Here is a 15,640-nt window from a genome sequence, read left to right as displayed (position 1 = left end):
TATGCACTACACCACCTAGCCGCCCCGAATAAGCCATTTTAAAATCAAAACATTTTAGAAACTTGCAACTACAACTTTTTGAAGTTTAATCTTTGTTATGATAAAATGACTTCAATGTGAAACAAGTCACAGATATTCATACAAAACCCTCCCAATTTCCAGGGACCCCAGGGGTCACCTACCTAAACAAGGAATCTACTCTATCCAAGCAATCAAATCTTGCTCCAAAATCTTCATTAAGCAGGTACCGATCACCTCTTGAGATGGAAGAGTATTTTAGGCAGTTTTAAGGGATATTAGACATTGAAGTGTTTGGAAAAGGACAATGTTGGTTTAGATTTGGATTATGCCCATCTTATTAATACAGTTGTCCTTTGGGCAGCTAGGTGGTGCAGTGTAGAAGAGCACTGGCCCTGGAGTCAAGGAGGGCTTGTTCAAATCCAGCCTCAGACACTTAATTGCCTTACCCCCCCCCCCCCCATACAGCTTCCCTTTTTAAAAAAATCAATTTATTTTTATTAAATATATGTATATATTACTTAAAATTAAATTTAAAATTTTCATCTTTGACATTTAATGATAATGTAAGATGTATAAAGTTCTAGAGATCACAAGGACCCAATATGACATCCATGAAAGCCAGTTCGTACCATATTAAATAACTTATTTTTCTTGATAGTTAGTAGACTAGTAAGTTAAAGGGAATGTTCTCAATAAAATTTGCCTAAATCTTATAAACATTTGAAAAAGTCTCATATTATTGTAGAAATTCTGGGCAGTGAGCTGTGGACTAGTTTATTAGTGCAGTTAAATGAATTTTGATTTAAATGAATGACTGACTACATCTAAAGAAGACATTAGTGTTTTAATGTCAGCTCTGAGGAATGTCTCCACAGGAGGGCTTCAGGGATTTAGATGTGCTCAGTCCTGTTCTAAAGGTCTAGGCACAGCATGCTTAACAGGTTTGCAGATGACATTAATAATACAGGGTGATAATCAGAATTCAAAAAGATCTCAACATTGAGGCAAATCAATTAAGATAAATTATGGTGATAAATATTTATATCATACACTTGGATTTAAAACTTGTATTACAAATGGGGAAAGCATGGCTAGAGAGTAGTTCATCTGAAAATGATCTAGGGATTTAAGTAAAGTGCAAGCTCTGTCTGAGTCAGCAGAATGATGAGTGGTCAAGAAAATCGTAACTTTGGCTTTTTTTTTAAGTTTTTGCAAGGCAAATGAGTTAAGTAGCTTGACCAAGAGTAATTATTAAGTGTCTGAGGTTGGATTTGAACTCAGGTACTCCTGACTTCGGGTCCAGTGCTCTATCCACTGCACCACCTAGCTGCCCCCTGGCCTTTGTTTAAGAGAGATCCTGAGTCTAGCCTGGTCAGACTACATCTCGAGTATTGTGTTCAGCTTTAGGCCCTGAAATTTATGGATATACAAATCAAATGGATGAAGGGCTTTAATGTCATGCTAAAAGAGCAAGTCGCTTAAGAGTGCTTTGAAGGGCTGCTCTTGGAAGATGAGAGACGGCAGTGGATAGAAGTTGCAGAGTTAAATTTATGCTTACTCTTAGGCAAAACCTTGATTTAACACTTAAAACTGCCTAAAATAACCTTCCATCTCAAGAGGTGATCGGTTCCTCCTTAATGAAGATTTTGGAGCAAGATTTAATTGTCTGCTTGGATAGAGTGGATTCCTGTTTAGGTAGGTGACCTCTGGGATCCCTGGAAATTGGGAGGATTTTGTAGGAATCTGTGACTTATTTCACATTGAAATCATTTTATCATTCCAATGATATCATTCCAAACCTTAAAAGGTTGTAGTTGCAAGTTTCTATAATGTTTTGATTTTAAAACAGCAAATGTTCTAAATTGTCTCTTCTTTAGATCTCTTAGTTTGAAAGTGCTTAGTTATGAGCAAAGCTGCAAGTCAAAATGATATTCCTTCTTAAATGTTAAAAAAAATCACAATAGTCAGTGGTATCATTTTGAAGTTCACATTTTCAAAAAGCTTTCAAAAATAGCCACATGCTGGGATAGAGAGTGGTTGGACTTGGGGTTAAGAGATTTGGTTCTACAGCTTATGTACTAATTGTATAAATAGCTTCAAAGTTTGCCTGCCCAGTATTCCATGTATATTGAATTTTTGACCTTGATCATTTCGTTTTTTTAGAGCTAAGGAACGTTTGTGCTTAAAAATAAAGATTTGGGAATTTTAAATTTCCCAAAATATTGCTCTGAATCTGTTTTAGACCTCTAAAACATTAGTGACCTAGCAAAAATAATGACCTAGTATCTCTGTGTAGTTCAAATTACACATCTGCAACTGCCTTTGGAGCATTTTGAACTTGACATCCTATCAACTTTTCAAATTCCACTTTTTTGAAAGAAAACTCCTTTTGTGTCTTGGACGTACCCTTGCTCCAAACTTTGCTGTGTTTGTTGAGGACATCACCAGTCCTCCAGTCACCCAAGTTTACCACCTTGAAGCCATCCACAGCTGTACAGTCTTTCACCCTGTGACATATCCAGCCACTTACTAGATCTTGACATTTCTTTTGTTGTTCAGTTGTGTCTGCCTCTCTGTGACACCATTTAGGTTTTTTTTTTTTTGGCCAAGATCCTAGAGTGGTTTACTATTTTATAGATGAGGAACCTGAGGCAAATAGGTTCACAGAGCTACTGGGTCTGAGTCTTGGGTCTTCCAGATCAGAATTCAAGCACTCACTATCCTAGCATGTAGCCATTTTTGAAAGTTTATTAAAAAAGCTAACTTCAAAATGATACCACTGACAATTGTGATTTTTTTTTTTTTTAAGCATACAACCTGATATGTGTATGGCTCTGGGCAAGTCATTTAATGACCTTTTTTTGCCTTGGTTTCCTTGTCTATGAAATGAACTGGAGAAGGAAATGGCAAACCACTCCAGAATTTGTTGAAGATTCCCCAAATGGGGTCATGCAGAGTTGGATACTAAAGACACTTAATGCCACTTCCTGACTCCAGGTCCACTTCTAATCTTACACTCGGGCTTTATTAGCTATTTACTTCACATTTCTACTGCCACAAAATTTCTTGTATCCATCCCTTTTCTCTCTAATCACATGGCCGTCATCTTAATTGAAGCCCTATAATTACATCTTTTGCCTGGATCATTACAGTATCCTGTATTTCATGTTCCTACCTTCAATCTCTTCGCTCTCCAATCCATTCTCACACCTGCCAAAAGTTATATTCCTTAAGTATAAGTCTATATGCCTACAGGATAAAATATTAGTATCTCTTCTAGGTATTTAAAGCCTCATAAAACCTAGCTGTAGTTTACTTTTATTACACTTTACTCCTCATTTTTTGCTACAGTCTTAAACTCTTGATGTTCCTCACACAAGACAATCTATCTCCTGTCTTTGTACTTTTACTTCAATATGGATTGTCCCTTGTCCTGGGAATATACTTAGTTTTTACCTTCTGCATTTTAAAATTCGGTTTCTTTCAAAACTCGATCCAAATGCCATCCTCTGTACAAGGCTTTTCCTGATTTTTTTCCTGTAGGGAGAAGTCCTTATCATCTTCTGTTTACGATTTATATTGTTTTATATTCATGCTTTGCCTTTCAATAGAATGTAAGCTTCATAAGATCAGCAAGATTCCACTTTTTGTCTTTATCACTTTACACAATCCCTGGGATGTTATAGATACTTTAGTATCTGCTTGTTGATTGAGATTTGTAGAATGACCTTTACTCTTTTTTTGGCTCTTATTTCCATTGGTTGCTCACATATTTCTGAGAATCCTGATTAGTACATAGAAAGAAGACGGCCAAGAAATGACAACTACTGCGTTATGAATAAATCTTTAGACCTTTCTATCTTTTGAGTTATTCAAATGTGTAGTCTGTGGGAATATCCTAGTGGAGACTTAGCATTGTATCAGGCTGATTACTTTCATTTACATCACTTATTTGCATTATTTATTATTTATGCTTTGAATTTTCCTTATTTTTTTTAAAACATATTTATGTATACTTGATTCCGTTTTTCTCCTTTATATTGTATGCCAGTATCACTTTTGCTTTCTTTCTCACTTTGGTATTTTCTCTGCATTTGACCTGAATGCAGTAAAGTCTTTAGGGACTGTTTTTTCCCCCAGGCACTGTGTGCTCTGAGCTGCTATGTTAGTCAGTAGAGTTCTTTATCCAGTGCTTCTTGCCTATATTTATAATTTTGTTGCCAGTCAAGAATAAATACAGGTTATTCCCAAATTACAGAATTGGTGGTATTTGAGGGGCACAAAGGGTCAGGACTCAGTGTCACTTGGCATTTTCAGTGCAAGGATGATGCAGCATGGGAGTGACAAAAATGGTATATTGATTTTGACTACTTTTTGAAGTAGCAAAGATCCTGTGGAGTTAGGGATCATCTAGTATAACCTGGACCATATTTTTCTCTTTCTTGCTCCCCACTGCCACTGCCATCTGACTCAGCCAGATGGCAATAAGTGAAAGTTTGATCCCATCCAATAGCCACTAACTGACAAGAATGAGGTTCCAGCCTTTTGCTCTTACTCAGTGAAATGTCTTGATGGCAGAATCTTCCCTACCATGGTATATAGGGAAAAAAGCAATAAAAGAACTTGTAATAGACCTCTTTTCTTAAATTAGGGATTTTAAAAAGTGAAGATATTATCAGGAAGGGGAGAGAGTGAGTGGCTTCTTGTCACTTTTAACTCCCACTTATCCTCCAGGAATCAATAAATTATTAGGATAAACTTGATCTTCTAATAATATAGAACAACTTTATTCCTAAACTACCAATTTTCAAGTTCAAAAATCTTTTATTTTAGGTTTAGGAAAGTATCCGTAGAGAGATGGTAAATGCATTACTTTTTTAAATGTGAAAAACATTAATCATCTTCTAAATTTATCTGATTTTTATCTACAGTATAGAAGTATTTTTGACCTTTAAAATCTTTACTACACAATGTTCTTAAGTAAATAGTGTATTTAATGCATGATTGACTTTAAAAATAGGAAATTTACACAAACAGTACAGGAACATAAAATTGAATGAGATGAGGTACATTTATTTGGTGGCAAAACCATTGTAGTAATTGAGACTTCCCAGCAGAGGTCCTCCAAGTGAGGCTTGCAAAGTACTTTCCCCCCCCGGCATTTAATTTCCTGTTTTGCTATGTTTTGAGAATCTTAATGTTATTTTGTAACATAAAATCTGAGCTGTAAAAATGTAATATTTTTTTCTTTTTAGCTCCATTTACCTCTTAATTCACCTTTGCCTGGAAGTGAATTGACCAAGGAACCTTTCCGGTGGGATCAGAGACTCTTTGCATTAGTATTGCGCTTGCCTGGCACCATGGCTGTTGAATCAGAGCAGTTAACAGGAGTCCCGCTAGATGATTCTGCAATTACTCCAATGTGTGAGGTGACAGGAGGTAAGGTTTTTGATTTAAAAAATAAAAAGATCCTTAGTCAGTGCTATCCTAAGAATATTTTAAAATGCCTCTAGTTGCTGAAGGCCTCTAACTTTCATGGATATCCATATCGAAGCTGTAATACTTAACGAATCTGATTTTGAATAGCAATATTTCATGCTCCTTAATCAGAAATGGAAGTATTCAAATCTATATAGAATAAGAGTCCTTTCCACCTAAATTAGAAGCATTAGAGTTAGATTTGGTATAAGGAAGTACTTCTTGTAAAGGTTGATTATTGGTTCCAAACCATTGAGAAAGATTATTAATAATGATGACAATGATGATTGATGTTTGTCCTTCATTCTTGAAGACCACAACATCAGAGAGGTGATGCTATGACAAGTACACGAATTGGATTTGAGTGAAGGGGTGCTGTGCTAAGTCACCAGTCCCACTTTCTCCTCCAGGACCATCTGAGTCCAGTGACCAAATATGATTCAGGATGACTGGATATGGCTCTGGATGCTAGGCATTCAGGGTTAAGTGACTTGCCCAAGGTTACACTGCTAGTTAGTGTTATGTCTGAGTATGAATTCAAACTCCCATCCTCCTGACTGTCAGGCCAGTGCTCAATCCATTGTGCCACTTAGATGCTCATATTGAGGAAAGTTGCAGAACACTTTGTGAAAATATTTTCAGAATAAGATATCCAAGGATATAAGCTCTACTTAAAAAATCAGACTACTTAATTTCTATGCTAAGTGGATATTAATAAATAACTCAAATGGTCTCAGTGGTCAGGAGATATTTGCTAACAATTTCATGAATTGTTTGGCTGAAATATTCAGATGCAAAGTCAGGTTTGTCAACTTGACCATGGGCATCTTAAATTGTGTGTGTATGTGTGTGTGTTGGAATGAAAGGGTAAAAAAATTATTAAGCATTTGCTAGAAATGGCACTGGCAATACAAATAGAAAAAGTTAGAATCTCTGCTTTCAAGTAACCTCACTTTGTCATGAGAGAAGGCAATAGACACAGAAGGAAGCTTCCTCTGTAAGTCAGATGTCTAGGCCCAGGGGGCGGAGCCAAGATGACAGAGTAAAGGCAGGAATTCCCAGAAACTCGTCCCCCCCCACCCCCAAAACTCAAAAGCCTTCAAATTATGACTGAAGCAGTCTAGGCCCAGTACTCCTTAGTAGTATTATTTCTTGTACCAGTTTCATTATTAAAAACATTTCAAATTCTGTTGATGAACCATTTGATGGTTCTAAAGGACCTTGGTGACAAGTTTCTTTTCTTGTTTGGTACTTGACTAAAGAGGTGATAGCATCTGAAGGAGGAATCTGCCAGTTCTAATCTCTATAAAGGGTGCTTCCCTAAACTTGGGCTGGAGATAGTATTTAGGGCACAAGGGGGATGGACTGGGGGGGAGGGGTGTTTACTTAGTTATATCTATAACCTTTCTTCTCAATGGCAGTGGTTGATTTTGTTGTCTGAACTTGCTCATCGGGGTTGTGGTTCCTGAGTCCAAGTTGCCTAGAAAAAGGACCACTGACTTGGGAAGGAGCTATAATTCTCGGGGCTCTTGAACTACAGGCCTTAAAGAAGTGTGGTTTGGGCTGCCTGTCACAATCTTCATCTTGTTTTTCTCTTAGAGGTTATACATTCATATTCAATAATTTTTTTTTTAGGTTTTTGCAATGCAAATGGGGTTTAAGTGGCTTGCCCAAGGCCACACAACTAGGTAATTAAGTGTCTGAAGCCGCATTTGAACTCAGGTCCTCCTGACTCCAGGGCCAGTGCTCTATCCACTGCACCACCTAGCAGCCCCATATTTAGTAATTTAAAAAAAAAATTCAGTCTTTTATTGTGCTGAGTCAATTGCAGTCCTGCCTGACACAATGTTTGAAAACTTAGGACATAGAATTTAGTGCTTGAAGACCATATATAGACCAGTCTCTTCTTTTTTTCCAGTTAATTAGATCTCATTGCTCATTGTGTTTGTAATATTACTTCACATGTATTTTTTTTTAACTTGTACATTTGCCACAGATGCAGGTTGTAAAAATCTTTTCTTTGTGGAATTAGTATAAAGTTGTAGGACTATTAAGAATGACCTTTGGCATCTAGGTTCAGATAAATTAACAATTATGCAATAAAGTGACATAATCTTAGAACCACCAGAAGGAAATCTGAGGTTATCTAATAACAAATCTCCCTTCCACCTAGGCAGCTAGCTGGATGGCAGACAGAACATTGACCTCAAACACTTGCTATCTGCTTGGCCCTGGGGAAATGACCTAATCTCTACCTCAGTTTCCTCATCTGTAAAGTGGATATGATAATAGCACTTTACCTCATGAGGTGGTAGTGAGGATCAAATGAGAATATTTTTAAAGCTCCTAACACAGTGTGGTACAGTAGATACTTAGAAATGTTTGTACCCACCCCCACACCCTTCCCCTTTTGCCAGTTCTATAGTTTGCTAACTAGCTATCTCTTGTACTTTTTTTTGGTCTAGTTTTTGTTTACCCTCCCAAACATGCATCTCCAACTTTTCCTAGTCCTGTATGTTAGACTCTTAGGAACTGGGGCATGTAAGAAAATTATTTACAAAATCTAGCAGATTCTTCTCATTACACTGACAGTGATGGAAATAGAGCAAATGCTTAACCCTGATTTTTCTTAACTTAGATCCATCATTTAAATTGTTAACTCATTTGAAAAATTAGAACTTTTGTACTTTTGCTTTCTTTGACTCAATTACAGTGCAGCTCTAGAATTTACACATTTAGAGGGCCTTGTTCTGGGCTGTGTTTTTCTATTCAGATGTCTACTCTGGTGGAGAGGAACTCTTGTTAGCCTAACTGCATGAAGTTTTAGCTTTGAAGATTTGGCATTTTGTGTTCTGTTAAAATTGCTTCATAAATATCTTTAAAAGGTTATTAAAGGTATAGGTTATTTTTATTTAATGCATTTTGGCATAGTGGTAACAGTCAAATATTTAAGAAAGTGTCTAAAGTTATAGGAAAGTGGGAATATACTATTTAGAAGTTGCAGGGAAGTAAGGTTTTATGTTTATAGGACCAGTAGTTAACTAATAAGTGTAGAATTATAATGAAACAAGTCTCAGTGGAATAGTAGCAATGTCTGATATGAATTTGGCAACACCAGTGATGTCACTATAGTTTAAGACTTAATTATTTTATTAACTGTTATTAAATATTACCCATCTTTCCAGTCCGACCCCCTCCCTACCACATAGGCATCCATCAATTTGTGGAACACAACCACCATGTGAATATAGTAGCTCTAGTTCCCAATCTGTTTGATTTTTTTTTTTAAAGTTAAATTTATTAGTTTGAACTCTTTTTCCCCCCCATGATACCCAGTGAACTCCAGGCCAGACCTCTGAGCAAAGCTGTCTTTGAGTTTATGTTTCCTTATTCACTCGTATATTTGTATTTTTTCAAAATAACTTTTTGTTAAAGGTCATATATACTAAATGCATAAGTTATGACAACTTTAAGAACTTTAATATCATGTCTTTAAGAACTTTAATATCATGTCTTTCAACTAATATTGACTGTATTTGTGAAAAGGACACAGCCTCTTGACTTTACAACTAAAATGATATGGTTTGGATTAATGATTATTAGGCAGATTTTCAGATTCCTAGGCTTTTCAAGTTATGATCCATTAATTTTATCCTGCAAATATTTACTTAAATGTATATTCCCCTTTGTCTAGTGTTATTCTTACAAAAGAATGAGTATTTTCATCTACATGACAGAACATAAAAGGAGGATTATTTTTGAAACTATCTCTTTTATTATTATTATTATTCCTTGCTTTAAAAAGTAATTTACTATGTTCTGCCCATTATTTTCAAAACTATCTTGCTTTGCTTGTGATACCTTTCTGTTCTCCTGGGTATACTTTTTTTTTTAGCTTTTTTCAAGGCAAATGGGGTTAAGTTAGGCTTGCCCAAGGCCACACAGCTAGGTAATTATTAAGTGTCTGAGACCGGATTTGAACCCAGGTACTCCTAACTCCAGGACCGGTGCTTTATCCACTGTGCCACCTAGCCGCTCCCTGGGTATACTTCTAAAAAATAATTTAATAACGCTTTTAAAAATTTCTTTTTTCTATCATTACTACCCTTCAAATTCTTTCCCTTTATCTTAAAGCAGAAAGGGAAAAATAAACAGACCTTGTAACACATAAACACAGTTAAAACAAATCACATAATGACCAAGTGAAAAAATGAACATTCTAGTCTTCTGGAGATGTGGTTGGTCATTAGTTTGATTAGGCTGTTATTTATAGTCTTTAAAAATTGTTTTTTTAATAGTGTCATTATATAAATTGTTATTTTGCTTTTGTTCACTTTACTCTGCATCACGTCCTGCTTCTCAGGGGTCATTGAAATCACCTTTTTTTGTCTTTGTTTTTTATTGGTAGGGAGTTTGCAAGGCTGTGCCCAAGGTCACAGAACTAAATAATTATTAAGTGTTTGAAGCTACATTTGAAGTATGGTCCACCTGACTCTAGGGCTGGTGCTCTATGTGCTGCCCCCTTTTTTTATCATTTCTTGCGACATAATTATGGTACATTAACTTCATTTATTGTAATCTGATCAACCATTTTTTTTTATTTTTATTTTAATTCCTATTTAAATCCTTAATTTCATATGAGTAAAGTTCATCTGATTCTTCTCCTTTATCATCCCTTCATCCATATTTGCATACTTATTCTCCAGCAGGTAAGCTAGGCGGCAGTGCTAGACCTGGAGTCAGGAATACCTGAGTGCAAATCTGGCCTTAACTACTTGCTAGTTTTGTGACCCTGGGAAAGGTACATAACCCTATTTGCCTTGGTTTCCATATTTCTAAAATGAGCTTGAGAGGGAAATGGCAAACCACTCCAGTATCTTTGCCAAGAAAATGCCTAGTGGGGTCACTAAGAATTGGAAATGATTGAAATCACTGAACAGTTCTCATGCACTTCAATTATGAGAAGTAGTAAGCTTCTTCCTCTTTTTGCCTTCTTCTGCCTTTAAAACCCTCATTATTGAACCATGTCCACTCTTAAATCCTCTTTTTCTTATTTAACTCTTTAGATACACTTTGGAAACATTACACTTCTGAAGGCATCTTAACTTCTCCCCATATTAGAATATTGCCCCTTTATCTTATGAGGCAGTGAGGGCTCTCAGTGGATGTTATCCAGGGCTTGGAGTCAGGAGAATGTGAGTTAACATTTATCCTCAGTCTTAACAACTGTGTGACTGGGCAAGTCATTTAATTTCTATCAGTCTCAGTTTCTTTACTTGTAAAATAATGATTATAGTAATAGTACCTACTTTCAAGAGTGATGAGGATAAAATGAGATATGTGTAAAGTGCTTTGAGAGCTAACTCTAAAGTGGCATACTAATGCTGCCTATCATCATACAGTTCTTGTTAAATTCTGGTCTTTTCCTCAGGAATTCTCTTTCTTTAAAAGTAATTTATTTTTATTACTTAGTTTCATAAGGTATATTTTCTTTTTATTGTAAATCTTTATCTTTTTCCTCTTGTTGTATTAGGTACTTGCACTAAAATTTATCTCCTAGGGTTAGACCTTTCTTCATATTTGAGGTACAGAGTGCTAAGGGTCTGGGGTGTCTTGGTCTTCATGCTGCCATGCCCAAACTGACCTCTGTTATGGTTCCTGTCTCTACTGGGCCCTTGTTTTTTGGATGATACTCTCACAGTCTCTGGATGTCAAGACTTGAGGCAATATGTGTCTGGCCAATCTGCCCGAGTAAGAAGAGGGTCTGCCCCTCTCTTCTCTTGCCAGTGCACTGTTAGAACACATTTTTGTGTAACTCTGAGGTCAATGAAATCCACTTACTATAGTTCCTTAATGGATTTCTGGTTCATTATTTGATCTAGTGTGATGTTTTACGTTTTCCTAGAGTTTCAAATAGTTGCATCCTTCAAAGAATTTGTTAAAAATGCAATGTGGGAATTTATGTGTGGTGGTGCTTAAAGTTTAAATATCTCAATTGGGGAGGGGAATCTCCTCTACAATATATATATCCAAGTATTTGTGTATGTATATCTCAGCTGCCATTAATTCTTCATATGTTAACTTGTCTTAGAGTTAAATGACATATGAATGAAGCAGAAGCTGAAGGGATTCAAAGGAAGTTAACTTTTTTTGAAGTTAACTCTTGAGATAAAAAGTGACCGCCATTAATTTAAGAAATACCATTGAATGCCTTCTTCATGTTCTGTCAATGATTTATTTTTGGTAGTGCAATGAATAAAAGTCCTCTGTAGTCTGAAAGTAATGATATGGTAGAGTGGTTCTTAACCTAGGGTCTGAATTTGTTTGAAAAAATATTTGGGGGCAGCTAGGTGGCACAGTGGATAGAACATCAGTCCTAGAGTCAGGAGGACCTGAGTTCAAATCCAGTCTCAGATACTTAAATGCTTACTTAGCTGTGTGACTTGGGCAAGTCACTTAATCCCATTGCCTTGCAAAAAAACAAAAAAAAATGATAATAGTATTTCAATATAATTATTTTCCTTTTTAATCCTATGTCTTCACCAGAAGACACGTAAAGTTAAGAACCTCCAGTGTACTGATAAGAGGACTGACTTTTAAAGGAATCTTGCCTCAGTTGGAGTCCTAGTTCTGACTCTGACAGTGTCTTAGTATCAGTTTTTCCATTTGCAAAATGGAGGGAGCGCATCACATATTTCCCCCTGTATAAGACACACGTTACTTTGGGGGGCCTGAAATTTGAAAAAACCATTATTTACATAGTTATTATTATAAAATTATTAAAACTCCTCATCACTGTCAAAACTCCCATCCATTAGCTTGTCCTCATCTGTGTTTGTTAACAAATCACTATCTCAGGAGAGGCTCTTATCGTACTTCTGCCTTTGCTCTGGTCTGGTGCATGGACTTTAGTTCCAATTGTGTCCTCCTTTGAAAACGGTAAATAACAATTCTTCTTGCCTTATGCTGAACTGACTTTGTGGACACAGAAATTCCAATGGCCCTTTGTTCTTTAATCCATCTTTTCAATTCCCTCTCTAACTCAGGGCATTTTGCTAATTTGCCTCTTGTGGCCTTCTGCTGTGGCATTTTTGATAGGGTTTCTTCTTCCTATAGCCAGTCTCAGATTGTTTTTTCAGTTGGAGGAGGACCAAATTGATGTTCAGCAGCATGATTTCCATTCACTTTTGCAAACTGGATCACTTTGAACTCTCAAATTCAGTACCTTATGAAAATCTTTTCTGAGCCATTTTTGGACAGAAGTGGTAAAAGTAACCTAATATACCAGTAAGATATGCAACAAGCATAAAGACAAAGTGTGAAAAAGTGGGAAATGCAAGTAAAAAAAATCTACAAATTGTTAGACACCAATTTTTTCGAAAAAAGGATGTGTCTTATACATGGGGGATATGATACATCATGGGTCATTTTAGGAAAGGACTTGGTAAACCTTCATGTCCAGCTTCACTCTGGTGGGTTATCTTTTCTCATTAGAATGTAAATATCTAGAGACAAGAATCACCTTGCTTGCTTAGATTTATATCCCCAGCTCTAAACACAGTGACTAGCACAAAGAAAACAACCATGATCTCAGGGAGGTGAGGCCATGACATGCATGTGAATTGAATTTGAGTGAGAGAGTGCTGTGTTAAGTCACTTCCTGAGCCATCTGGGTCCAATAGTCAGATATGAATCAGGATGACTTGGAGATGGCCCTGGATGCGAGGCAGTCAGGATTATTAAGCACATAGTGACTGCTTAATAAATGCTCTACTATTCATGAATATACATTTTAACTATTGTCATTTATTATTAGCTTTATCATAGAATCTAAGAATTGGAAGGAACTTCTGTGAGTCATGCAGGCCAATTTATATCTGCACAAGAAATTCTTACACAAGTAGTCATTTGTTCTTAGTTGAAAGACCCATTAATAAAGAATAAAAGCTCATCTTCAGAAGCAGCATATTCCACCCTGGAGTAGTTTTAAAGACTTGAAAAATTTTTCTTCTGATACATATAAATTAGAGGCTTCAGGCATTATCTGTGGCTTGGGTTGAGTTGGTTAGCTTCTTTGATCCTTAGGTTTCCTAATTTTTTTTTTTTTTTTTTGGCAAGGCAAATGGGGTTAAGTGGCTTGCCCAAGGCCACACAGCTAGGTAATTATTAAGTGTCTGAGACCGGATTTGAACCCAGGTACTCCTGACTCCAAGGCCGGTGCTTTATCCACTACGCCACCTAGCCACCCCTTTTCCTAATCTTTTAAATGAGGATAATATCTGTAGCACTTCCGCCATGGAGTTCTTATGAGGATCAGATGACATAATGTATAGAAAGCACTTTGCCAACCATAGAACATTATCTAAATGTAAATTTTTATTAGAATTTTCTCTCCGAGGTACAGCTTCCTCTTACATAAAGAAGATAAATGGTCCCACTCTATAACTTGCCAGATTTTTGTGACGAAACATTTTCTGTACCTTAAGATGTTATGTAATTATTATTTGTTGATAACTTGGTATTTTCCACCCAGTGGTGTGCATATACTTGACATGGTAGATGTTGAGTTTAATTGAATATGTCCAACTTTAATATCTCTTAAGTTTTTTTTATATTTCAAGGAATTAAAAAGAAGTAATCTAATTATTATGTAGCCATTAAAGGAAATATATATTACTTCATATAATATTTGTGATTTGTATTAGTTGTATGTAATTTGTGATAGGATTGTGTTATGGAGAGATCACAATTGCAGTTCTAAAAATTAGTAAAATTTTCTAAAGTATATGTTGTATGAATATTCTGATTGTTTTTAGAATCTATTAGATGAATTACAATTGACTTAGTCAGGAGTATCAGAATTGGGATGGTCATGTCAATAATCAGCATTAAGTACCCTCTTTGTGCAGAGTAGGGTGTTAGGCTCAGGGAAGGGGGCAGATGAGAAAAGGCCTGGTCCCTGCCTTGGAGGCTGTGTCTGGTAAAGGCATGGACTTTGATAGCTAACTCATTTTTGTTTTGTTTGTCTATTTCAGGCCGCTCATATTCTGTGTGTTCTCCAAGAATGCTAAATCAGTGTCTGGAGTCCTTGGTGCAGAAGGTGCAGAGTGGGGTGGTGATAAACTTTGAAAAAGCAGGACCAGATCCTTCCCCTATAGAAGGTACTGTGATTTCCTGGTAGAATTTTAAAGTAAACATCACTGATTGTAAGATTAGAACTGAGAAATTACTTTGTTATGACAATATACTGAGATGTTAAAATTTTAATGGTGACCAAGAGAGAATGTTTCTATAAATAAGATAATGAAGGACTGACTTATTTGGCCACAGCCTATCTGTTAACTGACAGTGAGGGAAAAGTCTGTTCATTTGTTGGGTTCAAAAGGTTAGGGATGAGCCTTGACTTTATTAGATCCACTTCTGCTTGTAGGCAGCCTTCATCTAGACACTCTCTTAAGAGTCTAAATTAATTTTAATAATTATAATAAATTAGATTTTTACAGTTTTTTGAAGTGGGTAAAAAAGATAAAGCTCAACTGGCAAAATTTTAAGCTCTAAGCTGTTTAACCACAAAAGTCTGAAAGCTGCTAATAGAGGTGATCCATTTGAAATACTTTCCAGATTTGGTAACTATAATACTTATGTGTCAAATTTTTAATGATAAATTCTTATACTCTCTTAACTACAGATGGACAGACAGAACTATCAAGACCTTTTGGATCGCAACCTTGGCACAGCTGTCATAAGCTTATTTACGTCAGACCAAACCCTAAAACTGGGGTTCCAATAGGTCACTGGCCTGTTCCAGAATCCTTTTGGCCAGATCAAAATTCTCCAACACTAGTAAGTGTCAGAAACAGTGTGTTGAGTAGCATGTGAAAATAAATCTCTTCTTGTTACATCATGTTAATTTTAAATTGTAGATAGTCATTATGTGTAATTAAGTCAAGTAAACTGTATTCTCTTTGAGGGATAAATATATTTATTCTAATAGAAAGGTATTCAAAGTTCCATAATAAGCTTTTAAAGGATAATTAATTAGTACACTAATCATTATAAAATAATTGTTGAAAAGGATAATTTTTTTTAATTTCAGAAACTATGCTTAAGATTTTTATTTTTGACATTTGGATATATAATC

At 35.9% G+C, this 15,640-nt stretch overlaps 1 protein-coding gene across 1 annotated transcript in view; it reads left to right on the top strand.

The window, feature by feature from the left end:
* INTS6 (integrator complex subunit 6) overlaps positions 1-15,640 on the top strand; it is a 104,713-nt gene that overhangs the window by 53,861 nt on the left and 35,212 nt on the right. The window contains 3 exon segments of the mRNA XM_074217178.1: positions 5,277-5,460; positions 14,535-14,660; positions 15,188-15,342. Coding sequence (XP_074073279.1) covers positions 5,277-5,460; positions 14,535-14,660; positions 15,188-15,342 — 465 coding nt within the window.

The sequence above is a fragment of the Macrotis lagotis genome, chromosome 1 (genome assembly GCF_037893015.1).
Source record: "Macrotis lagotis isolate mMagLag1 chromosome 1, bilby.v1.9.chrom.fasta, whole genome shotgun sequence".
Lineage (NCBI taxonomy): Eukaryota > Metazoa > Chordata > Mammalia > Peramelemorphia > Peramelidae > Macrotis > Macrotis lagotis.
This window is presented reverse-complemented; position numbering and strand designations above follow the sequence as displayed.